Source organism: Urocitellus parryii, chromosome 3 (genome assembly GCF_045843805.1).
Source record: "Urocitellus parryii isolate mUroPar1 chromosome 3, mUroPar1.hap1, whole genome shotgun sequence".
NCBI lineage: Eukaryota > Metazoa > Chordata > Mammalia > Rodentia > Sciuridae > Urocitellus > Urocitellus parryii.
The window spans coordinates 206,383,671-206,406,775 of NC_135533.1; the positions used below are offsets into that span (position 1 = coordinate 206,383,671).

The 23,105-nt window shown below is 45.5% G+C and overlaps 1 protein-coding gene across 2 annotated transcripts; it reads left to right on the forward strand.

Annotated features, from left to right (window-relative positions):
• The first annotated feature begins 243 nt into the window (after window positions 1-243).
• Akap8 (A-kinase anchoring protein 8) lies at window positions 244-21,433 on the forward strand. 2 transcript variants are annotated; one of them, XM_026389930.2, is made up of 14 exons: window positions 244-330; window positions 2,940-2,978; window positions 5,403-5,435; window positions 5,980-6,259; window positions 6,818-7,334; window positions 7,827-7,956; window positions 8,153-8,199; window positions 9,542-9,575; window positions 11,416-11,503; window positions 13,224-13,365; window positions 13,647-13,740; window positions 14,249-14,379; window positions 16,196-16,291; window positions 17,875-21,432. In XM_026389930.2, the coding sequence occupies exons 1-14, from the start codon at window positions 312-314 to the stop codon at window positions 18,313-18,315; spliced, it is 2,091 nt and encodes a 696-aa protein (XP_026245715.1). In that variant the 5' UTR covers window positions 244-311; the 3' UTR covers window positions 18,316-21,432. The 2 variants fall into 2 exon arrangements, with proteins under 2 accessions (XP_026245715.1, XP_026245716.1); XM_026389931.2 differs by lacking the exon at window positions 244-330 and adding an exon at window positions 1,879-2,072 and having other exon boundaries at window positions 17,875-21,433.
• The last annotated feature ends 1,672 nt before the right edge of the window (window positions 21,434-23,105 follow it).

The following is a 23,105-nucleotide window of genomic DNA, read 5'->3' on the forward strand; positions in this document are numbered from 1 at the left end:
GAGTGAGTGAAGGGATACGCTTGCGCGCGGGCGCGAGAGTGAGAGCGGTGCGCGCCTGCGCAGGGGATTAACCCTGAGGCACAGCAGCTCGACCACAACTCCCGAGATGCTATGGGCGCCCATCCTGAGCAACCCGGAAGGCAAGGTAGAACGACGGGGGCGGGCCCTGCGAATGGGCCAGCCAATGGTAGCGTGCGTAAAGAGTGACGTATGCACCTGGTCTTCCAGTAGCCGACGGCGAGAGGTGCGTTGAACGCATGCGTCTTGTGGAAGGGTAGAAAAAGGGTCTGCTGGCGAGTCGCGTCGAAGATATGGAGCAGGGCTACGGAGGTTAGTATAAACTGCTTGGCGCGTGGCGAGAAGGCACTGTCCGGCTAATGAAGCCCCAGTCCTGCGGGTTCGCATTATCGGGCTTTTAGTGGGAGCTCGGTTGCCGCAGGCCCGGCCCTGCGGAGAGGCTGCCGGGACGCGCGCGCACCGTTCATTGGTCCTCGGCGCAGTCGCTCCTGGGCCGCTGCGTGCGGATTGGTCGTCAGGGCCCTAGGGGGAGGTCGGGGCTCGACGGGCCGACGCTGCCGCTGGCTTCTGGGGGCGCCTCGGGTCGTCCGGGCAGCTTTTACCCCAAGATGCGGCGAAGCCCGGGCAGGCATTAGCGACCTCGAAGTTCGAAGTCCCGCCTTTCTCTCCCGAAGACGCCACAAAATGGCGGCGCCAGGGGGCGGAGCTTCAGCGTCCGGTCGCGGGGTCGAGGCCCGGGCCTAGGGTCTGCGGCCAAGGGTCGAGTGCGGCGGCTTGGGGGGCGGTCTCCAGTCTCCGAGCTGCCGCACCAGGGTCGTTCCGTGGAGGCTCGACGGGGCCTCCTTGGGAGTACTAGGCTTGGGCACCCGTCCCGGAAGCCATCCGGGCTGTGCGGGGTCAGACCTATCGCCGCCAGCCCCGCGGTGCTGCGCGGCGGGGCCGAGTGCGGCCCCATCTGGTGTTTGTTGGCCGTGGGAGCTATAAACAGCGTAATTCGATATCTTCAGTATCTTGATCAAGATGTTGAGTATCTTGTGTGCAAAGGTGGAAACCTGATGTGCTTTGGGCTCTGCGACAGATTGGCCATTCTCCTTCAGGCATCCTCTTATGGGGATAGAGGGCCCGAGGCTCGGGTTGTGTAGGAGAGAACCACCCCCCATCTCCATTGGCCTGAAGTATCTGCCTACCTCAGAGCCGATCTTCTGGAGTTCCTTGTTTGCTGTCTCTGGAATGAGCCTCCTGGGAGGCCTTCTGCTCTGTGCTGAGAGCCAAGTTTGCCTATAGGGAACAATTGGAACATGCCTGGTGGGGCCCGACCTAGAGCAGAAAACTTAGTGGTCTGATGAAAGGATGAGGGTCTTGAGAGGGGCAAAGTAGGAGGATCCCAGCAGCAGGAATTGCTGAAAGAAAGGTCCTGAGGGCGGTGCACGTGTGCTGAGTTTCTGCAGGATCTTAGGAGAGGCTCAGCCTGGCTGTCCTGGCATTTCAATGTCTGGCTAGATCTTCCAGAATTTGCCTTCCTACCCACCAGATATTTTTTTTTTCTTGGTACCAGGGATTGAACTCGGGGGTACTCAACCACTGAGCCACATCCCCAACCCTATTTTGTATTTTATTTAGAGACGGGGTGTCACTGAGTTGCTTAGCGCCTAGCAATTGCTGAGGCTGGGTTAGAACTCTTGATGCTCCTGCCTTCACCTCAAGCAGCATCAGGCTCCACACCCAGCTCCGCCAGATATTTTTGTAATCCTGTTTTAAGGCCCTTTAGTTTAGAGAGCCTCCCACCCCCACTTCCTGCCTGCCTTAAACCTTTAAGAACCAATTAAGAGGGCTGGGGATATAGCTCAGTTGGCAGAGCGCTTGCCTAGCACATGTGAGGCACTGGATTCCATCCTCATCACCACAAAAGGTATTGTGCTCATCTATTAAAAAAAAAAAAAAAAAGAAGAACCAATTAAGATGCTGCAACATCCCTGATTTCTTCTGTCTCAGGAAGTGTTTTAAGATTGGGTTGATACACCAGTACCTCACAGGGAAGCAGCGAGTGCCCCAAGGTTAGTGTTTATTGCAGAACAGATGGGGATGGCTGCTTAGTTTAGCAGGATGGGGTAGTGAGGGGAAGGTATAGCTTGCAGAGGTGAACAGAGAGCAAACCTAAAGCATAGTAGAACAAAGGATCAGGTCCTCTAACCTCTGCTGTTAGACTCTGAATGACATTCAGGGGCAGTGCTTGTCATGTGTAGGTACAAGGTTGGCATTTGTACTAGTAAGGGAAGCTACATTCTTGCTTCATCAAAGTGAAGTCATTTGACTGGCATGGGCAGTCAACCTCCTGTTCCCTACTCCAGGAACACAGATGAAGAGAAGCTATTTCCACACTCTTGCCTTCAGGGACAATGGGGCCCAGTTTGATGCCTTAGGGCCAGGCTGAGGTTCTGGGACTTTAAGGCCTGGGGAGCATTAGAAGGTTTAAAATCAGAAGGGAATCCCAAGGGGCACAGTTTATATCTCCAGATTCCCAAGTTTCTCTCATATGGGGTACTCTAGATGGGCTGAGCTGGTTTCCCAGCTGCACGGTGGGTGGGTCAACCAGCATGGGGGACTGTGCACAGCTTGTCCTGTGATGTCTTCAGTTGTGATGAGGTTGAGGGTGACTGCCCAACCTGTCTTCCAGTCCTGTTTCCCTCCCTTTTTTGGGGGGGGGGGTTTGGCCTTAACCTGACCCGAGTGTGATGAAGCATCAGCCTGTTGGGTGGGAAGATGACATAGAGGGATGGTGCTGCTGTGGCTATGCTGCCTTCTCCTAAGGCTGGCACTGAACTCCTGGGAGGATGTCACTTTAGACTCCTCAGAGAACCTTAAAGCCCACATTCCCTAGTATGATAAATAAGATCTTAATACACAGGGTCGTCTTTTCACAGGCTATGGGGCATGGAGTGCTGGACCTGCAAACACCCAGGGTAAGCTGATCCTGCATAATGTGTTACAGTATGAACTTCCTTCACCTGAGGCCCCAATGTGGCAGAGCTGAATATGATGCTTGCCCAGATCAAGAGGAGTGGTGACCCTGGGGCCAGCAAGCATTTTCTCTAAAGGTTCAAATAATAAATATCTTTGGTTTTGCATGTGATCTCTGTAGTGCAGAAACAGCCACAGGTAGGTCAGTGTGTACTTATAGATATTGAGATTTGAATATCAGAATTCTTGTGTTGTGAAATATTCTTAATTTTAGCAAAAAAATTTCTTTCCTTTTTTCGGTACTGGGGATTGAACACTGGGCTGCATCCCTAGCCCTTTATTTTTTGAGACCGAGTCCTGTCTCAGGCCCTGGAGTTGCTGGTATTACAGGCATGTTCCATTGCACCTGGCTAAAATATATTTATTTGTTGTAGGTAAATAGATAGCTGAGAGCATCATCAGTTTTTTTTCCTGTATATGATTGATATACTGTATTTTTCATTATAGCTTTAAATTTATAGAATTAAGTGGATAATACATAGAGTTCTTTATATCTGTCTCTACCAAGGCATGGTTTTTTCTACTAAGATCTGAAAGGAAACACGTATGAGAGTATAGAACTGTGATTCCAGGTGCTTGGGAGGCTGGGCAGGAGAATCCTAAGTTCAAGGCCAGCCTGGGCAATTTATGAACCCAGTCTCAAATAGGGCTGAGAATATAGTGATAGAGTAGTTGCACAACACTAGGTTCTAGATTTGATTCCCAGTACCACAAAAAAAAAAAAAAAAGGTAGGGGCTATTCTTCTCAGTAGTAGAGCATATGCTTAGCATATAGGAACCCATGAGTTTAATCCCTAGCACCCTCACCCCAAAAAGAGATCTAACATTTGTATGTTACATCTGTGCCTCCTAATAAACCAATTTCGATACATTAGTAACTAGTTTATTCTGCATTAAGATTCACTGTATTTTATAAGTAATTCATTTCATGTCAGTTTTCATGTAATGAAATGTTCTTTTGAGTTGTTTTTCTCTGACCATTTAGAAAAGTAAAACCGTTTCTTAGCTTGAGGGCTGTATAAAAACAGGCAGTAGGTTGGGTGTACACTAGCATTCACCTGTAATCCGAACTACTTGGGGTGCTTAGGCAGGAGAATCTTAAGTTCAGGGCCAGTCTTACCTTGGCAAGCTAGCAAGACCCTGTCTCAAAAGAGGTCTGAGCCAGGCGAGGTCTGTAATCTCAGCGGCTTGGGAGGCTAAGGCATGAGGATCCCAAGTTCAAAGCCTCCCTCAGCAATGGTGAGGCACTGAGCAACTCAGACCCCATCTCTGAATAAAATACAAAATAGGGCTGTGGATGTGGCTTAGTGATCAAGTGCCCCTGAGTTCAATTTCTAGTACCAAAAACAAAACAAAAAGTCAAGGATGTAGCTTAATATGGATTGAGTGCTTGCTTAGGAAGCTTGCAGTCCTGGAAATTCTGATCTCTAGTAATATATATATATATATATATATATATATATATATATATATATATATTTTTTTTTTTTTTTTTTTTTTTTAAAGGCAATATGCAGGCAGGCTGCATGTGGCCCAGGGCCTTTTGCTGACCCTTTTTCTAGAGTCTAGATCATTATTTTTATCTTATTTTGAAGGACCAAAATATGCTGTCAGGTGGTGAGGGTCTTTTGTTTTCTTCCAGCCCCTATTCCAGGGAGTCAGGGCTTTCTTTGTTTTCTGGGCTTGGACCCTGTCCCTACCGTCAGTGGAAGTGGGTTGCTTTTCTGTGGATTACCCTGTGTCCCAGGAAGAGGCCTCCCAGGTCCCTTGTGGCACAAATGACCCCTTACTCATTTGTGTTAAGGACATGATTTTCCATTGATACCCTATTTGTGTGGTTGGCATTCCCTGGGCTTTAGCACTGGTGAAATTTGACACCCCTCACATACTGGTATTTGAACCCTGGGGCATTCTGCCACTAAGCTATAGCCCCCACCCATTTTTGTTTTAATTTTGAGACAGGATCTCATGAAGTTGCCCAGGCTGGCTTTGAACTTGTGCTCCTCCTTTCTCAGCCTCTTAAGTAGCTGAGATTATAGGTGTACATGCATAACTATGCCCAGTTTGAGATTGACCTTTTTTAAGGGCTGTCCCTGGGGTCCAGGCTAGCTTCCACAGTGGACCAGTTTCCTGGAGTTTATGCAACCTCCTTTTCCTCCCTAGTCCTCATGAGGGAAGTTGGGTTTGCCTAGGAGAGATCACTTGATATTGCTTAGTCTGCTCTCTGTAGCAAATGAGCAAGTCTAAGGGTAATCAAGGGTGCCACAGGAGCACTTCTGTGGCCACTGCAGCCTTGGCTCTTCTGGAATCAGACACCATTGTTCTACCAGTAAAGCTCTGAGTGCTTTTTTTTTTTTCCTCTTAAGGTACATATGGAAGTGGTGTGGCCAGCTGGCAAGGTAAGCTCTTTTGAGTTTTATATAGGCAAGTAAGCCTATGAGCAGGCACCCCTGCCTTCCATCCTGGCTGCCCTCAGAGCTTTCCTGAAGGCTGGGCATGACAGGCCATCAGCGAGTTTTAGTGTTGTTTTCCTGGCTCTATTCCTAAGGATCCAGCTGGCCAGAACTGCTATACTGAGCATGAGGTGCTGTGGAGACCCAGGGGACAAAGCCAGCCTTAAGAGGCTGTGATTGAGAGCAGACTGGGTCTGTCAACTGCCCAAACTGCCACTCCCAGGCCCTCAGCCACCTCTGACTTGAGAGGGAGAGCAGGTTCTAGGCTTTGACCCAGAAAACCCACCACTTAGCTGAGGCTGCTCTTTGCTCTGGCCTCTTCCTGCTGCATTTTGGCAGGTTAGACACACAGTGTGGAGTGATGCCAGCAGCACTTGGTCCCATAACCCTCTCCTTTGTGGGTGGACCAGGGGTGCTCTTGCACACATGTCTGCCATAGACAAGCCTCATGGCTGCTGAGATCTGACTTGTTTCTTTTTTCCTGTGATAGGTTATGACAACTACAATTACTATGGTGCCCAAAACACCAGTGTCACTGCAGGAGCAACCTACAGCTATGGCCCAGCCTCATGGGAGGCCACCAAGGCTAATGATGGCGGCTTGGCAGCGGGGGGCCCTGCCATGCACATGGCATCCTATGGCCCAGACCCATGCACCGACAATTCAGATTCTCTCATTGCCAAGATCAACCAGCGTTTGGACATGATGTCCAAGGAAGGAGGCAGGGGCGGGAGCAGCAGCGGTGGGGAGGGCATGCAAGACCGAGAGAGGTGAATATCAACCTGAGCCCTTTACTGGGAGACTCTTGGCTGCCTAGCTTTATGCAGATGGGAATGGATACCCACTCTTCTTGCCTTTCTCATGACTTGGGCCATTTGGTGGTTGCAGCCGGGCAGGGGGCGAGGGCAAAGCATTGCAATAGTATTTTATATTTAGTTTTGAATGGAGGCTTGAGGCATATTTCTTGATTAAGCTGCCTCAGATGACTTACTTATGCATCACGCTACTCCTGTGGCCAAGGGCTCCATGCCCTTCATTCAATAATGGAGGGTGTTGGTGGGGAGGGGCTGTGGGTACAGCTCAGTGGTAGAGCTCTCTCTTAGTATGTGTGAGGCCCTGGGTTCCATCCCAGCACTGCCAAAAAATGTAGTCGATGGTGTTTTGCCTTCATAGCATTCAGGGACAGAGTGGTTTGGTTGGTTGGTCTCAATGTAAGGGGTCATTTTTGCTGGAGGTGTTGAGGTTATGCTGATTGAGGGAGAAAGGGACACTCTAGATAGTTGGGCAGAGCCCTTAGCTGCCCCTAATGGCTTGTGCTTCCTTCACAGCTCCTTCCGCTTTCAGCCATATGAATCCTATGACTCCAGGCCTTGCTTGCCCGAACATAATCCCTACCGCCCCAGCTATAGCTACGACTATGACTTTGACCTGGGGACCGACCGCAATGGCAGCTTTGGTGGGCAGTACAGCGACTGCCGGGACCCAGTCCGTGAGCGGGGCTCCCTTGATAGCTTCATGAGGGGCCGGGGCCAGAGCCAAGGCCAGGGCCAGGGCCAGGGCCGCTTCCAGGACCGGAGCAATTCCAGCACCTTCATGCGCAATGACCACTTTATGCCACCCTCAGCTTCCTCGGAGCCCCTTTCTGTTTCCTGGAGTGAGCTGAACTACGTGGGGGGACGAGGTCTGGGAGGCCCCTCCCCCAGCAGGCCACCTCCTTCCCTCTTCTCTCAGTCCATGGCCCCTGACTATGGCATGATGGGCATGCAGGGCATGCAGGGAGCAGGCAGTTATGACAACACTATGCCTTATGGATGTGGTCGGTCACAGACTCGGATTCGGGATCGGGTAAGCACGAAGTTCCATCAGGTCTTGACTTTTCTTCTTATTAGCTCTACAGAGGTTAAATTTATGTACTTCAAGGTCCACTCATTTTTAAGTGTACAATTCCACTTTTAGCAAGTTTATAGATTTGTACAACTATCAACATAATTTTGTTTTACAATATTTCTATCAATTCAAAATGAAACTGTTGCCAGTTAGCAGTCATACCCTATTCTCTCCCCCAGGCCCTGACAACCATTTATCTGTTTCCTGTCTCTGGATTTGCCTCTTTTGGACATTTCATGTCAGTGGAATCACACATGTGGCCATTTGTGTCCGATTTCTTTCACTGAGCACGATATTTTCTTTGAATTTCAACTATGTTGTCTTTTCTCTGTTTTTCAAAAAGACCGTTTTCTGCTTTTGTTCTTGGATCTTAAGAACTCTGTTCTTTGTTTTTGTGGGATATTTTAATGGCCCAGGGAAGTGGTACATGGGGTGTGCTTATATCTGTAGCCCAGGAGGAGAGGGTTTGAGCGCTTCGGACCAGACAGCATGGGCAGGAAGCGAAAGCAGTTTCCCATGTACGAGGAACCAGAAGCCAAACTGGCTCGGGCTGACAGCGAAGGAGATTTTTCTGAAAACGGTATGCCCTGGGGCCAGTGGGCTGGGTGGACAAGATGAGTCAGTTGCCTAGTAGACACGAGGGAAACCAAGGGTGGTGTGTTAACCCCAAGTTCCTTCCACCCCTACTGTGTCAGGATGGACTTGTTGGTCTGTTTAGTAAGCATAGGAGAGTGAAAACAGGGACTGACTTTTCCTTTTTCCCTTGTATCTGGCAGATGATGGAGCTGTCGATTTCCGGTCAGGAGATGAAGAATTCAGGGGTGTAAGTCCACCTTTAGGGGCCAGCCCCCTTTGTCTGAGTGGGATTTTTTTCTTTTATTGCACTTCTCCTTCAAGAGGTAGGAATAGCTACCCTGCTAGACTCCACTCTGCCTACCTCTGAGTGGATTTGGAACCCCAGCTTGTAGCTGAGTTTCTAAGATTTTTCAGACAAGAATGATTCTCTTTCTAAAAGAGCTTCTAGCCCCTTGCCCTGGCCCTATGTAGTATTGGACCCAGCCATGTGCATAGTAAATGCACGGGTTGTGCAAGCTGAGACTGGCAGACACACACTGGAGGCTCATTGGCTGCCAGTTACATGCCAGGTGTGACTGACCCAAGTCCATGTTTTTTCTGTCCTCAAAACTAGCCACAGAATAGTGGCATCTAAAGCCAGGTCTCTGGGGAGGGTACCTTCCCTGTGTTCTGCAAATTCTGATCCTTCTGAGGGGTAGATCCTAGAGAAGGTTTCCTGTATGAGAAGCCTTCTTCCAGGTTTTTTTTGATGATCAGATAGGGTGGGGGTTCTCAGGATATAGTGAGTATAGCTTTTGACCCTCACTTGCTTCTTATTCAGCTGGTTTAGATCTTTATTAAACCCATAGCATAAGTCTTGAGTCAGGGAAGCTCTACAAGTCTTCTGACTGCTACTTTAATCTTAGGCTCACTGCCTAAGGCATCAGCTCTGTTCAGGTATACAGTTAGAGGGATTGTGTTTTATTTACACCTGATTTGTCAGAATATTGAGTAAATACAAACAAATGCTTGGAAATTTGAAGCCTATTTTCAATTCAGAATGCTGGAATTAGCTTCCTACAGATTATAGCTTCTTTATATATTTATTTTTCTTTTTTTTTTAAAGTTGTCAGACACAATACCTTTATCTCATTTATTTACTTTTATGTGGTGCTGAGGATCAAACCCAACGTCTCGCACATGCTAGGCAAGCACTCTACTGCTGAGCCACATTCCCAGCCCCAAATCATAGCTTAACCTACAGTTAATAGATGGACTTCTGGTATTCTGGAGTGCAAAACTGCAGATGTGTATTTGCTAAGGGGCAAGTTTTGTAGCTTTAGAAAGAATTGAAAAAGGGTCAGTGACTTAAAGATAGAAAACTCATTATCACAGAGTCTTTGAAGGCAACCAGGTATAGCAGCAAGACTTTCAAGCTCCTCTCCAAAGTCTTGAGGCTTGTCCTGATGCACAGTGGCTCATTTCCTGGAGGCACAGCATCCTAGGTCTAGGGTAACACCATCTATCAGGTGTTGACATGGGCTGGACTTTTTGTGGAGAATTCTGGAAGTACTACCTCACTGCCCAACTTTGCATATGCCCTTTTTCAGGAGGACGAATTCTGCGACTCCGGGAGGCAGAGAGGTAGGCATTACCCAGTGTTCCTTGTAAAATGTCCTGTGTCTATCCCACATTTACCACCCATCACCGAGTCAGGGTGGGCTTATGAGCATGCCACAGGCCTGCATAGAGGGGCCCATGACTCGGGGAAAAGGAGGGCTGTGGCTGCTGGGTGGATATAAGTTGTGGTAATCACTCTGAGGCTTTGTTCCAAAATGTCTGGGGCATTATTTGCTGAAAAAGGATCCATTTGCCTTTCTTGGTGCAGGCTACAGAGTGGGGGAGCCCAACTCAGTGTCTGTGACATTTGTGGTGGTAGGAAGGGATAGTCTCAGAAGCCTAAGGGAAGAGGCCTCCATTCTGGACCAACTTCTCTGTCTCCCTCCAGCCAGTGCAGGTTCCTGAACTGTCGTGGACTTTATAAATCCAGTCTGTCAGTTGCCAACCCAGAGCTGTGCCCTCAGGCTCCCTGCTGGGGATACTGGCACCTGTAGTGCCTGCGGGTATGTGACAGCAGATACCTGTCAGGGCTGGGAGTAAGGTAGTAGAGGGCAGCCTGTTAGATATACCAGGCCGAGGTCTCTAGAGTCAGCCATTGCTCAGCAGGTCTCGTTGGTCCAGTACAGGAGACCTAGGAGCCTAAAGTAAGCAGGAGCAAAGAACAAGATTCTACCCTTTGGAGGGACATGAAGAAACCTGAGCCACAGTCTGCCTGAGTCTCCCCAAAACTACTTGTTTCTCTTGCTGTCTGGCCCCAAGGATCATAAGCTGGCCCAGTTGTGGTAAATGGTGAAGGCCCTTGGCTTCTCCTCTTAGATTCTCAAGCTTAGCTGACTCTCTGATGTACCCCCACCCTACGTATTGAAGCAGTTGTGTCCTTAGTGCAGGACCACACCAAGCGTTCAGCAGCTATGCAGCCGGGTAAATGCTAAAGCAAAGGTGACGTGTTTATTGCGCGCAGGTCCTGCTACCTACCTGGGATGACTTTGCTATTAAACAGCAGTCATAGTTTCAGGCAGTGACCTCTTGCCAAAAGTCCCACACGCCCTTTTGAGAGGCTTCTGAGCAGCGCACGCCGGTCGCCATCTTCGTGGGACAGTATCGGGACTGGCATCAGGGGTAGGGGTCACAGTTCAGATGCTTATCCAACCTTTTCCAGTATTTAGCCCTGGCCCTGAGCCTCAAAACTTGCCTGGTCTCACACTGGGACGCTGGCCACAAAGCTCTCCAATGAGCTCTTGTGCTGGCCCCAGGGGGCAGATGGGAGGACCAATTGGTCTCTTCCCATTTTTGTTTCTAGGATTGCTTCCCACACAGCCTTGGGAAAGCCCTAGGTTGTTGTTGTCTGTGAACGGAAGATGGAGGTTGGGCCAGCAAGGACTGTCAGACCTGCTGAGGCCCTAGTTCAGAAGAGGCTGTCAGGATGGTCATCCGGAGGGCAGTAGAGTGGCTTGTTTTATTTCCCAGGCCTTCCAGCTGCTGTGTTGGTACCTGGGGAGAATTACTTTCTCTTTAAGTGACAATGTGAGAAGACCTGACGATAGGGCACCAGATTGGACTAGCAAACTGGGGCAGGTCAGAGCAGACGGGCTATATGTGAGTGGGATGGACTTGCCATCCTTGCCTTGTTAGGCCTTGTGAGGAGTGAGGTGACTGACTCCTCTGGGTTCTCATCAAAGACCCTTGTCCATCAAGAGCCTTTGATGGCCACACCTCAGGGTGTCCTGACTCTGCCACATTGTGGAGGCAGAGGCCGGACATGGGCATAGGGTGTGCTGGCCAAACTGCAGCCCCCAACAAGGCCTTGGAGCTCAGTTCCTCTGCAGACTCCTCAGAGCATCTCGAAGGGACTTCTTTGTTTCAGGAGAGAAAGATGAGGAGGACGAGGAAGTGAAGAAGAGAAGAGAAAAGCAAAGGAGGAGAGACAGGATGCGGGACCGAGCAGCTGACAGGTGAGAAGCCAAGAGGATGAACAGAGCCAAGGATTTAGGCACAGACCCCTTGTTTATTGTAGCCAGACCTGGGCACTATCTAGGCTTTACTGAGCTTACCTGTTCTGGCTCCATAATTTAGGAAAGTCTGGTTTGATCTGAATCCCAAGTGTCAGGAAATCTTAAGCCTAAGTCAGTGTAGACAGAACGAGGGAAACAATTGAGAACATGTAGAAAAGATAGGTGTAGTTGCATTTCTGCTCTTACTTGGTGAATCAACCTCTGGCGGATTTCTTTCTCAGTCTCACATCTGGAATTATACCTTGCTGGCAAGACTGTGTGGCCCATACATGCCCAGCAGGGGTCTCCCTTGTGCTCTAGCAATCCTGAGGGGTGTCCTCTCTCCTAGCTTGGCATTTGGCATTCCAGAAAGTGACCTTCATTTAGCAGAGCTGGCAAAAAGGTGACTTGGTGCTTTGTCCAAATCCAGATCACCTCTGGAATAAGATATAGCAAGAATATATGTATACATCATCCTACCGTCCAGATTTTGCAGCTTCTCTGTACAGGTTCTCTTTTTATCTTAACGCTCAAACAGGACAGATTTTTCCATGCAAAGAGAGACTGGGAAGTCACAGGGTCATTTCTTCATAAGTTGTACAGAAACTCATGAAAACTTTTTTCTTCAACAGATAAATGACTGTTAGGTTAGGTCTATAACATCGAAACTGAAATAACTTAAAAAAAAGAAATCTTTAGACAGACTACACTGGTAGCCAAGGATCTCAGTCATTATAGTAGGGAAGTATGGATTCCCTGCCTTTCTTTGGTAGCTTTCTTCTAGTTCTTTTCATGGAACTCATGAAATAGTCCTCTTTGCTCCTCTATTTGGAGTTGTCTGTAAAAGCCAGAGTGTCTTATGATGTAGTCAGAGATCAAAACCAGGTAGGGAGAAGTTTGAGTTGGGAAATGAGGAATCCCGAATGCCACCTGCCTGCACCCTTAACCCTCTCGGTTGGGGTTGTACAGGGGTGCTGCAAGCTGCTCTCCCTTGCCATACAACCTGATTGCATTTGGTGAAGCTTTGGAAGCACACGACAGGAACTTAAGCTTTTATTTATAGAATCCAGAATGTTAAGTCTCAAGGAAGAAATTATTTTGTGTTGTGAACTTTGAATTATGTAAAGTCTTCAGAAATTTTTTTTCCCCTCAGTACTGCTGATTGAACGTAGGGGTGCTCTACCACCAACCTGGCTTGGGACTTGGGATCCTCTTGTCTTAGCCTCCCGAGTCACTAGGATTACAGGTGTGCAGTGCCGCAGCAACTAGAATTTTTCTCTCACATAAAATAAGATTGTCACATGTCATCTTGGTAGCTAAAGACAAACCCATCTGAGAAGCTGTGGAGTTAAATACCAAGTTCCTAGAGCAGTCAACTAGAGTTTGGGAAGTCCACAATTCTAAAAAGTCACCATCTCAGGGTGTTCTCTTAGAGAATTTGGGCTAAAGAGAGACTGATATGTTAAAGAGTTATTGTGTGAATCATTTTCCTGAAGTAGCTGCACAGCTGTATCCTGTTCTTCAGATGGTGGGGGTAAGTTTGGGTAACTGCTGCTCTGCCTCCCTACAAAAAGTGAGAAGGCTTGGTTAAAAAATTGTGTTTCCTTTACCATTTCAGCTCTACCCAGAGATGATCTGGTCATCTTACCTCACCACTGTTCTTTTCATGTTTCTTCTTCAGGATTCAGTTTGCCTGTTCAGTATGCAAGTTTCGCAGCTTTGAAGATGAAGAAATCCAGAAGCATTTGCAAAGCAAGTTCCACAAAGAGACACTGCGATTTATAAGTACCAAGCTGCCTGACAAGACAGTAGAGTTCCTCCAGGTAAAGGACACTTGGCCTCCACTGCAGCATTTCCCAACTATGCCACAGGTGTCAGATCCCTTGCAGAGAAGGGAAGCGGTAGGGAAATGAGAAGCCTAAATATGATCAATTTCTCTTCCCAGATTAAAGTAGTTGTACAAATCACTGAGTCAGAGTTGCAGTTGAGAGCTCCAGCTACCATAGTTTCTGCACAGAGCTCTCAGATAGGATCTTCCCACCCTCTGTGCAGGTGAGAAATATCGTCCTCTCATTCCATTTTGTTCCATATCCCACCCCTCTAGGAATACATTGTAAACAGGAATAAGAAGATTGAGAAGAGGCGTCAGGAACTGATAGACAAGGAAAGCACAAAACCAAAACCAGATCCTTTCAAAGGTGAGTTGTGATGCCAGAGAGCATGTTATTTTAAATGATCATGAGGCATGGGAAGTGACCCTTATAATAGTACAAATGGGGCTAGGTGTGTAGCTTATTAGTAGAGTGCTTAGCATGCTAGAGGCCCAGGGTTCTATCCTTAGCCGAGAGCTGCTGAGAATGTGAAGTCAGGCCCCAGGGGAAGAACACTTACAATGGAAAAAAATCCCAAGTCTGGCCTAATGGAGATCACATTTCCACAGGCAGCTTATCAGAGTGATCTTAAACAACATGGTGGGCTCCCCCCTGCCTTTGTTATGAATAGAGAAGACTGGAATGATCAGCAAAGTTGACATGTAGAATTCTTGAGTGTAGAGGCCAGCTGCTGTGACCCCACATTGCTGTGGGAGAGCAGGCAATGTATTTCTCATTTTGTCCTAACTGAATCATTAGAGAGCATTGCAGGGAGAAAATGTGGGACTTGTTGGGGAACAGTGAGAAAGCATCACTTGCTTGGGTTGCATAACAGGGATTGGCCAGGAACACTTCTTCAAGAAGATTGAGGCTGCGCATTGCCTGGCCTGTGACATGCTGATTCCCGCGCAGCACCAGCTCCTCCAACGGCATCTGCATTCAGTGGACCATAACCACAACCGCAGGGTGAGTCTTCTGATGTGGGCATAGGTGCCTGGAGAGTGGGGCTCAGGCCTTCTGTCTCATACCGAAAGTGTTCACACCGATAGGGTCTCTTGTTGTATTTCTATTGTCTGTCATTTCATTGGCTGTAAGATTCACCCCAATTTCTGTTAAAAAGTAACTCTGGGCTGGGGTTGTGGCTTAACGGTAGAGTGCTCACCTAGCATATTTGGGGCTCTGGGTTTGATCCTCAGCACCATATAAAAATAAATGAATAAAATAAAGGTATTGTGTCCAACTACAACTAAAAAATTAATGTTAAAAAAAAAAAGTAACCCATGTTACTTATTGAGACTTGTATCTTGGTTCCCCACCCCACCCCCACTACACACAGAAAAGAGAGAAAATAAGTTGCTTAGAATTTATCAAATATAATAGCTGAAATTGTCCTGATTTCAGAATGTTCTCTTAACCACCAGGTACATTCCCTAGTAGCTGAACAGCTATGGACATCTATAAGCTGAGGCTCAGGGCCATTAAGAGCCCAGGGGTGTGGGGAACCTAGGTTTCAGGACAAGTTGTTTCCTTGTGAGCTAATGGGTCCTGAGGCTAAATGTTTAACTTAAGAGTCAGCACGGTTTATTATTGTTGTTGTTGTCAGTTTCTAAGTATATTCAATCCTCCTTACCCATGAGTTTCACACCCATAGACTGAAGTAGTTGCTGATCCGCATAACAACTATGTACATAGTAGGGAGGATATACGTGCAGTGCATAGGTTTTGTGCAGATGCCTGTACCATTTTATATATGGGCCTTAGCCATCTTTGAATTTTGTGATCTGAAGGGTTCCTAAAGCTCATCCTCTGCAAGGCCAAGTATCTGTGTCTGGTGAGGGGTGATAAAGAGTGGGTGTGGCTAGTTTGGTCCATAGGCTGTAGTGTTGTGGACCTCTGGTTTAATGTGGCATTGTTGTTGGTGGGGACCTGTTTCAAAAAAAAAATTAAAATTAAAGGTAGATGGTAATTGTTGAGGAGAGAGGTAGAAAGATTTCACTTATTTGTTTTTCATGTTGGGAACTGGATGGTAGGGTCTTATACATACTAAGCATACAGTCTGCCATTGAAAACTATACCCCCAGCTTAAGCACCATATTTTAAAACATGTTTATTTTTCTACATCAAGGTTTGAACCCAGAGTGCTTTATCACTGAGCTACATCCTAGCCCTTTAGTTTTTGAGACAAGTCTTGGTAAATTGCCCAGGCTGGCCTGGAACTGGGACCCTCCTGCTTCACCCTCCCAAGTAGCTTCGATTACAGGCATTCTCCACCACACCCCACTAACAACATCTTTATCTATAGTTACCCAACTGGTAAATGGTGGTTTCAATAAATGCTTACCCATGCCACAGTACTATTAAAAATGAGCAAAAAAGCACTCTACAAGCAAGAGATTAGTATGTCAGTGTGCAAGCTCTAAAACACATTGACACATTCTTATTGCTGCTGTTAAACTTATTGTGAAGGCTTATCCATTTCCCTTACTTAATCCATATAGTTTGTAATTGTAAATTTTCTTGCTTCTTTACATGGCATGTTGATAGCAATGGCATGTCTCTGTTTTTGTCTTCAGATTATTAAACTGTTCTACTTGGTTTCGTTATCTTTATTCCAAAGACTCGCAGATGCCTGCTTTCTCTCATTTTTGTAGCCTGGCATTTTGATATTTGTGTCAACAAAGAACGGTATTAGTTGCCTCTGAGGGCTACTTGGAATAATCTGGCTAGTTTGTTCTCTTACTCCTCTGCATTTTAGAAATCCCTTGTTTGGTTCCCTTTGCAGTTGGCTGCTGAACAGTTCAAGAAAACAAGTCTCCATGTGGCTAAGAGTGTTTTGAACAACAGACACATAGTGAAGATGCTGGAAAAATACCTCAAGGTTTGTATCTTGGAATCCAAGGGGCAGGAGAAGTCTTTGAAATGGAGGATAAGTATGGAATTATATCCAGAGTGTAGTATTTATGTAGTCAAAAGACTCCATTTATATTTTTATATATTATATATTTATTTGTTCTAATTAGTTATACATGACAGCAGAATGCATTTGGTTCATTGTACACAAATGGAACACAGCTTTTTCATTTCTCTGGTAGTATATGTCAGAAGACTCCAATTTTGAGTCTTTTTGATACTGGAGTGCATTAGCCCAGCCTGGGCTACGTCACAACTTGGAGGGTCAGCCTGAGCAACATAGTGAGACCTGTTTCAAAAAAAAAAAAATTGAAGGTAGATGATAATTGTTGAAGAGAGAGATAGAGAGATTTCACTTATTTGTTTTTCATGTTGGGAATTGAATGCAGGGTCTTGTACATACTAAGCACACAGTCTGCCACTGAAAACTACACCCCCAGCTTAAGCACCATATTTTAAAACATGCTTCTTAATTTTGAAGGGATGCTTTTTAGATTACCTTTTTCGGGGTAGGGACAATATTGACGTGTGCTAGTGAGAAGTGTGGCTTCTGAGGGTGTTAGACTTGGGTTAGAACCATCACTCTAATGGTTAATAGCTGTGTGATCTCAGGCAAGTTACTGTTTGCTTTTTTGTTTTGATTTTTTTTTTTTTCTTTTTTTTTTGGTTCTGGGGGGATTGAACCCAGGGGCACTTAACCACTGAGCTACATCCCCAGCTCTTTTTATCTTTTTGAGATAGGGCCTTGATAAGTTGCTGAGGCTGCCTTTGAACTTGCCATCTTTCTGCCTCGTCCTTTAAAGCCACTGGATTATAAGAGTGCACCATTGTGCTCAGCAAGTTAAATGATCTTGAAGTCTCATTTCCTTATCTGTAAAGTGAGAACAATCTTCATGTAAGGGCCATGAGCTTAAATTAAACTAAAATTTAAAAATAGTGTTCCTTTAACTGTTTATTAAGTCATTTAAGAAACCCTACATCCAAACTATGCCTCCTGGTTATATGTGTGAATAAAAAATGCAAAATAGGGGCTAGGCCTATTAGCATATATGTGTGAGGCCCTGGGTTCAATCCCCAGTACCACACAAAAAAAGTGAGGGGACTGGGGTTGTAGCTCAGTGGTCAAGTGCTTGCCTCGCCTGTGTGAGGCACTGGGTTTGATCCTCAGAACCACATAAAAATAAATATACTGGGGCTGGGGCTGGGGCTCAGTGGCAGAGCACTTGCCTCGCACATGTGAGGCACTGGGTTCGATCCTCAGCACCACATAAAAATGAATAAACAAAATAAAGATATTTTTAAAAAATTTTAAAAATAATAAAATAAAAATAAATATAATGTGTGTTCATCTACAACTAAATACATATTTAAGAACAAAGAGAAAATTGCAAAATAGTTCTGGTGAAGATTTTCTGAGAAGTCTCTTTTGAAGCTGTTGGGAATTTAAGAGATTCTCTGGTGGACTCTGCCAGGCCTGAAAACATGAGCTCCCAGAAACCTGGCCTACTTCAAACTCATTTCCCCAACTGATCTGTGTTTCCTTTTGTATAGGGTGAGGACCCTTTCACTAATGAAACCGTTGATCCTGAAATAGAAGGAGATGACAATTTAGGAGGTGAAGATAAGGAAGAGACACCTGAAGAGGTGGCTGCAGAAGTCTTAGCAGAGGTGATTACAGCAGCCGTGAGAGCTGTTGATGGGGAAGGAGTGCCAGCTGGAGAGAGTGGTGAAATGCTGGCTGAAGGGCAAGTCCCAGTGGGTGCAACAGAGGCCAGCAGCGATCTCCACACTGAACAGCTACTGGAAGAGCAGACTTCCTGTGGAACATCATCTGAGAAGGGCAATACCGAAGCTGAGGCAGGAAGTGAGGCCACAATGCTGGCAGCAGAGGCAGAAAATGCCCTAACAGTGGCTGTTCCTGCCCCGGCTGCTGTGGAATCTGAAGTGGGACAAAGTGATGCAGAGGCCAAAGATAATATTCATACAGAATAATCCTCTTTTTCCCTGTTTCAAGGGATGTATTATATAATGCATTGTTCTTTCTTCTTTGATTTATAAGCAGTACTAGGGTGTGTGTTACTGGAATATGCTGTAAGCTAATTTTGATGAAGAGACTCAACCATTTCCTTCTGAACTATGTAACCCATGGGCTTGTCTTACACAGTTGCGTGGCTTCCCACCTTGATTGAAGGCAAAAGTACATTCCCAAAGCAGCTGACACTTCTCTTTACATAGCAGTTGGAATAATAAAATTTAGGCAATTAGATCTTGATACTTGTTAAATATAGCCACTGACTGAATGCCTCTTCTTTCCCCCTCCTTCTTTGGTTGGGAGCAGACCAATGTTAGTCACATATATTGCTTTGTAATGGATTTTTTTTTTTCCAAGCATTTTCTCCAGCTTCAGCTTTTGACTTCTGCTTTTGTAGTGCAGTGTATGGTGTGATCCTCACAAGATGTGGCAGCATCTTGTTAGCATGTGATGTTCTTGTCACATCAGTGAACTCTTATCAAAGGTTTGATGAATCTCGCAGATGGGCACTACTGGAAACACTCAGTTGACACTCAAGAATGAGAAAGCCAGCTGGGTGTTGTAACACACACCTGTATTCTCTGGTACAGGAGGATTTCAAGTTCAAGGCCAACCTTAGCTACTTAGTCTCAAAAATAAATAAAAAGGTCTGGGGATGTGGTTCAATGATTTAGTGGGTTCAATCGTCAGTACCAAAAGAAAGGGAAAAAAGTGAAGCCAGGCCAGGTGCAATGGCACGCCTGTAATACCTGGGACCCAGGAGGCTGAAGCAGGGGGATTGCAAGTTTGAAGCCAGTCTTAGCAACTTGGCAAGATTCTCAAACAATAAAAAGGGCTGGGGATGTATCTCTGATAAAGCGCCCCTGGGTTCACTTCACAATACCAAAAAAAAAAAAAAAAAAGCCAGCAGCAGTAGGACTACAGTCCTTGGTATATCATCCTTCCCTAGCATGTGCAAGACCTTGGGTTTAATCCCAGAAACAAAGATAAATATTTCATTTGGGTAATCGAGTTCTACCAGGCCCGATGGTGCACGCCTATAATCCCAGTGATTTGAGAGGCTGAGGCAGGAGGCTTCCAGGCCAGCCTTAGCAGCTTAGACCCTGCCTCAAAAAAGACTGAAAATGTAATCCAGTGGTAAAGCCCCCCCAAGGTCTATTCCCCAGTAATAAAAATAATACTTTGGAGGTTGTGAATCTGAAAGAAACAGAGGCTAGCTGTGCTGAAGATAGTATACACAAATTATAGTTTCATGTAATCAGAAGAAGTGGACAGTCTTTCCCTTTTAAAATTATATTAACGGGTCTGTTTCCTTATAAACCTATTAATGGATACATGTTGAGAAACACTAGCCAGTTGGGAATTATTTTAAATAAGGCAGTTAAATCTTTGGTGAGCTATCTACTGTATGTATACCTGGTACTAATTCATGATGACAATTCTAAACTCAAGGAGCTTTATTGGAGAGACAAGATGAACATTAATGAGAAAGTCAATATTGACCAAATGCAGAAATGAACAGCTCGATAGCCAGTAAAAAGGTGCCTCATGAGTCGTTTCTGCACATCATTCCTTACTGCTACATAGATATGGCCTAACTGCAGATTGAGCTTGTTCTCAGAAGCTTTTTTTTTTCTTTTTTGGTGACAGTGCCTTACTAACTGGGGTTACAGGTGTGTACCACCATGCCTGGTTCATTACCATATATATATTTTTAAGTTGTCAATGGATCTTTATCATTTATATGCAGTGCTTTACACATGCCAGGCAAGCATTCTACCACTGAACCACAACCCCAGTTCCTTATTACCATTTTTCAAACAAACAATCTGGTGGCATTTGGCACATTCACAATGTTGTACAACCATTGCTTTTGTCTAGTTCCAAGACATTTTCCTCATCCTAAAAGGAAACCCTCAGACCTGTTAACTACCCATTTTGTCACCCACAGCCTCTGACTACCACTAATCTGCTTTGTCTCTGGATTATCTCTTCAATATATAAAGGGGATCAATATATGATCTTTTATTTTCATACACCATAATGCTTTTAAAAGTTCCTCTATGTTAATACCATTTATCAAAAATTCACTTATGGCTGAAAAACATTCTATTGTATGTATATGCCTTATTTTTAATCTTTTCATCAGATTGATAAGAATTACTTCTGCCTTTTTTTTTTTTTTCCTTTGTGTACTGGGGATTGAACCTAGAGGCGTTTCAACACTGAGCTACATCCCCAGTCCTTTTTTTTGTTTTAAATTTTGAGGCTGGGTCTCACTAAATTGCTGAGAATGGCATTGCATTTGAGATTCTCTTGTCTCAGCTTCCAGAGTAGCTGGGATTAAGCATGTGTGCCATCATACCCAACTCTCCACATCCTTGACAGAACTTATTCCTTTTTAAAAACGTTTCTAGTTATCATGGTGGAAGGATTGGCCTCACTGTGTTTTTTGCTCCAGACACTAAGCAAGCCTCTACTACTGCGCTGTATCCCCAGCACCTCACTGAGGTTTGGTTTTGGTACTGGGGATTGAACCCAGGGGCCCTCTACCACTGAGCTGCTTCTCCAGCACTTTTTATTTATTTTGAGATAATCTCTAAATTGCTGAGGCTGACCTTGAACTTTGCAACCTTCTTGCCTCAGCCTCCCAAATTCCTGGGATCACAAGTGTGTGCCACCACACCTAGCCCTCCTTGTGCTTTGGACTGGCATTTGCCTAATGACATGATAATGGACATATCTTTCTGTGCTTGTTGACCACTTGTGTATCTTTGTAAATCTACTTGAGTTTTTCACCCATTTCTCCCCTTTCTTTTTGAAATTGGTCTGGCATATGTTGCCTACACTGAGTTCATACTTGTGGGCTCAAACAATCCTCCCACCTCAGCTTGATTAGTAGCTGGAACCACAGGTATATACCACTATGCCCAGCTTCCATTTTTAAATTGGATTACCTTTTTAAGTTACAGAAAGTATTTATATAAAACTTATGAGACATTATTTGCAAATATCATCCCATCCCATGGATTGTTTCCTCTTTTGATAGTGCCCTTTGAGGCTCAAAAAGGTTTTATTTGTGGGTTTTTTTTTTTTTTTTTTTTTTGGTACTGGGGATTAAACCCAGGTGTGCTCTCCCATTGAGCTATACAACCCCAGCACCCCCACACCCTCGTTTTTAAAGACAGTTTCTCCCGAATGTGCCCAAGATGGCCTTGAATTTGCAGTCCCCCTGACTCAGGCTCTCAAATTGCTGGGATTACAGGCATTTGCCACTACCCCAAGCAAGGCACAAAAAATTTTAATCCTCAGTATTGCAAAAAAACAAATTTTTTCCCCTGGTACTGGGGATTGAACTCATCCACTGAGCCACATCCCAGCCCTATTTTGTGTTTTATTTAGAGACAGGGTCTCACTGAGTTGCTTAGCCTCACCATTGCTGGGGCCAGTTTTGAACTCATGATCCTTCTGTTTCAGCCTCCCGAGCTGCTGGGATTACAGGTGTGCACCACTATGCCCAGACAAAAAACTAACTTTGAGCAAGCCAAGACAACTTGTCCACATTGTTTCATTTGTTACTTGTGCTTTTTATGTCATATCTTAAACCAATGGCAAATAAAAGGTAATCAGATTTATCTCTTCTAAGAGTTTTATAACTCTCATTTAGATCTATAATCTATTTTTTTGTTTTGTTTTGTTTTTAGGGGGTGAGTTGTACTGGGAATTGAACTCAGGTGCTCCACCACTTAGACTCTAACTCTTTTTACTTAGAGACAAGCTTTCCCTAAATTGCCCAAACTGACTTCTAATTTGTGATCGTCCGCCTCAAATCTCCCAAGTAGCTGGGATTATAGGCATTTGGTGGTCACTAGGGGTTGAACCCAGGGGCACTTTACCACTGAGCTGCGTTCCTAGCCACTTTTTAGGACAGACTCACCATACTGTCCATGCTGGCCTTGAATTTACAATCCTGCTGCCTCAGCCTGCAGAGTAGCTGGGATTACAGGGATCCAGCACCAAGCCCTGCTCCAAAGTCATTTGTTGGAGAGACGAATCTCCTAATGAATGTTTTTGGCACCCTTATCAAGTCAGCTGACCTATAGCAACATGGGTTTATTTCAGGACTCTCCGTTGTATTCCATCATTCTATATACCTATCCTTATGTCAATACAACACTGTAGCTTTGAGGTAAGATTTGAAATGGGGAAGTGTTAATACTTCAACTTTCTCTTTTTCAAGACCACTTTAGTTATTCTGTGTTCGTTGAGTTTCCATATGAATTTTAGGGTCAGCTTGTCAATTTCTACAAAGGAGCCTACGGGTCAATTTGGAAAGTACTGCCATCTTTACAGTCTTCCGATTCATGAACACAGATATTTCTCCACTTAGTTAGGCCCTTTTTTTAATATTTAAATTTTAGTCGTCGTTGGATACACTACCTTTATTTTGTTTACTTTTATGTGGTGCTAGGATCGAACCCAAGGCCTCGCATGTACTTGTCGAACACTTTACTGCTGAGCCACAACCCCAGCCCTTATTTAGGCCTTTTTTTTTTTTTTTTAAAGAGAGAATGAGAGAGGAGAGAGAGAGAGAGAGAGAGAGAGAGAGAGAGAGAGAGAGAGAGAGAGAATTTTTAATATTTATTTTTTAGTTCTCGGCAGACACAACATCTTTTGTTGGTATGTGGTGCTGAGGATCGAACCCGGGCCGCACGCATGCCAGGCGAGCGCGCTACCGCTTGAGCCACAT

What these genes read in the sequence shown, in the direction of transcription:
- Akap8 (XM_026389930.2), top strand. An exon ending in AGACTCGGATTCGGGATCGG is followed by an intron (nt 7,335 to 7,826) that starts GTAAGCACGAAG and finishes TTATATCTGTAG; the next exon opens with CCCAGGAGGAGAGGGTTTGA. An exon ending in TGCTGGAAAAATACCTCAAG is followed by an intron (nt 16,292 to 17,874) that starts GTTTGTATCTTG and finishes CCTTTTGTATAG; the next exon opens with GGTGAGGACCCTTTCACTAA.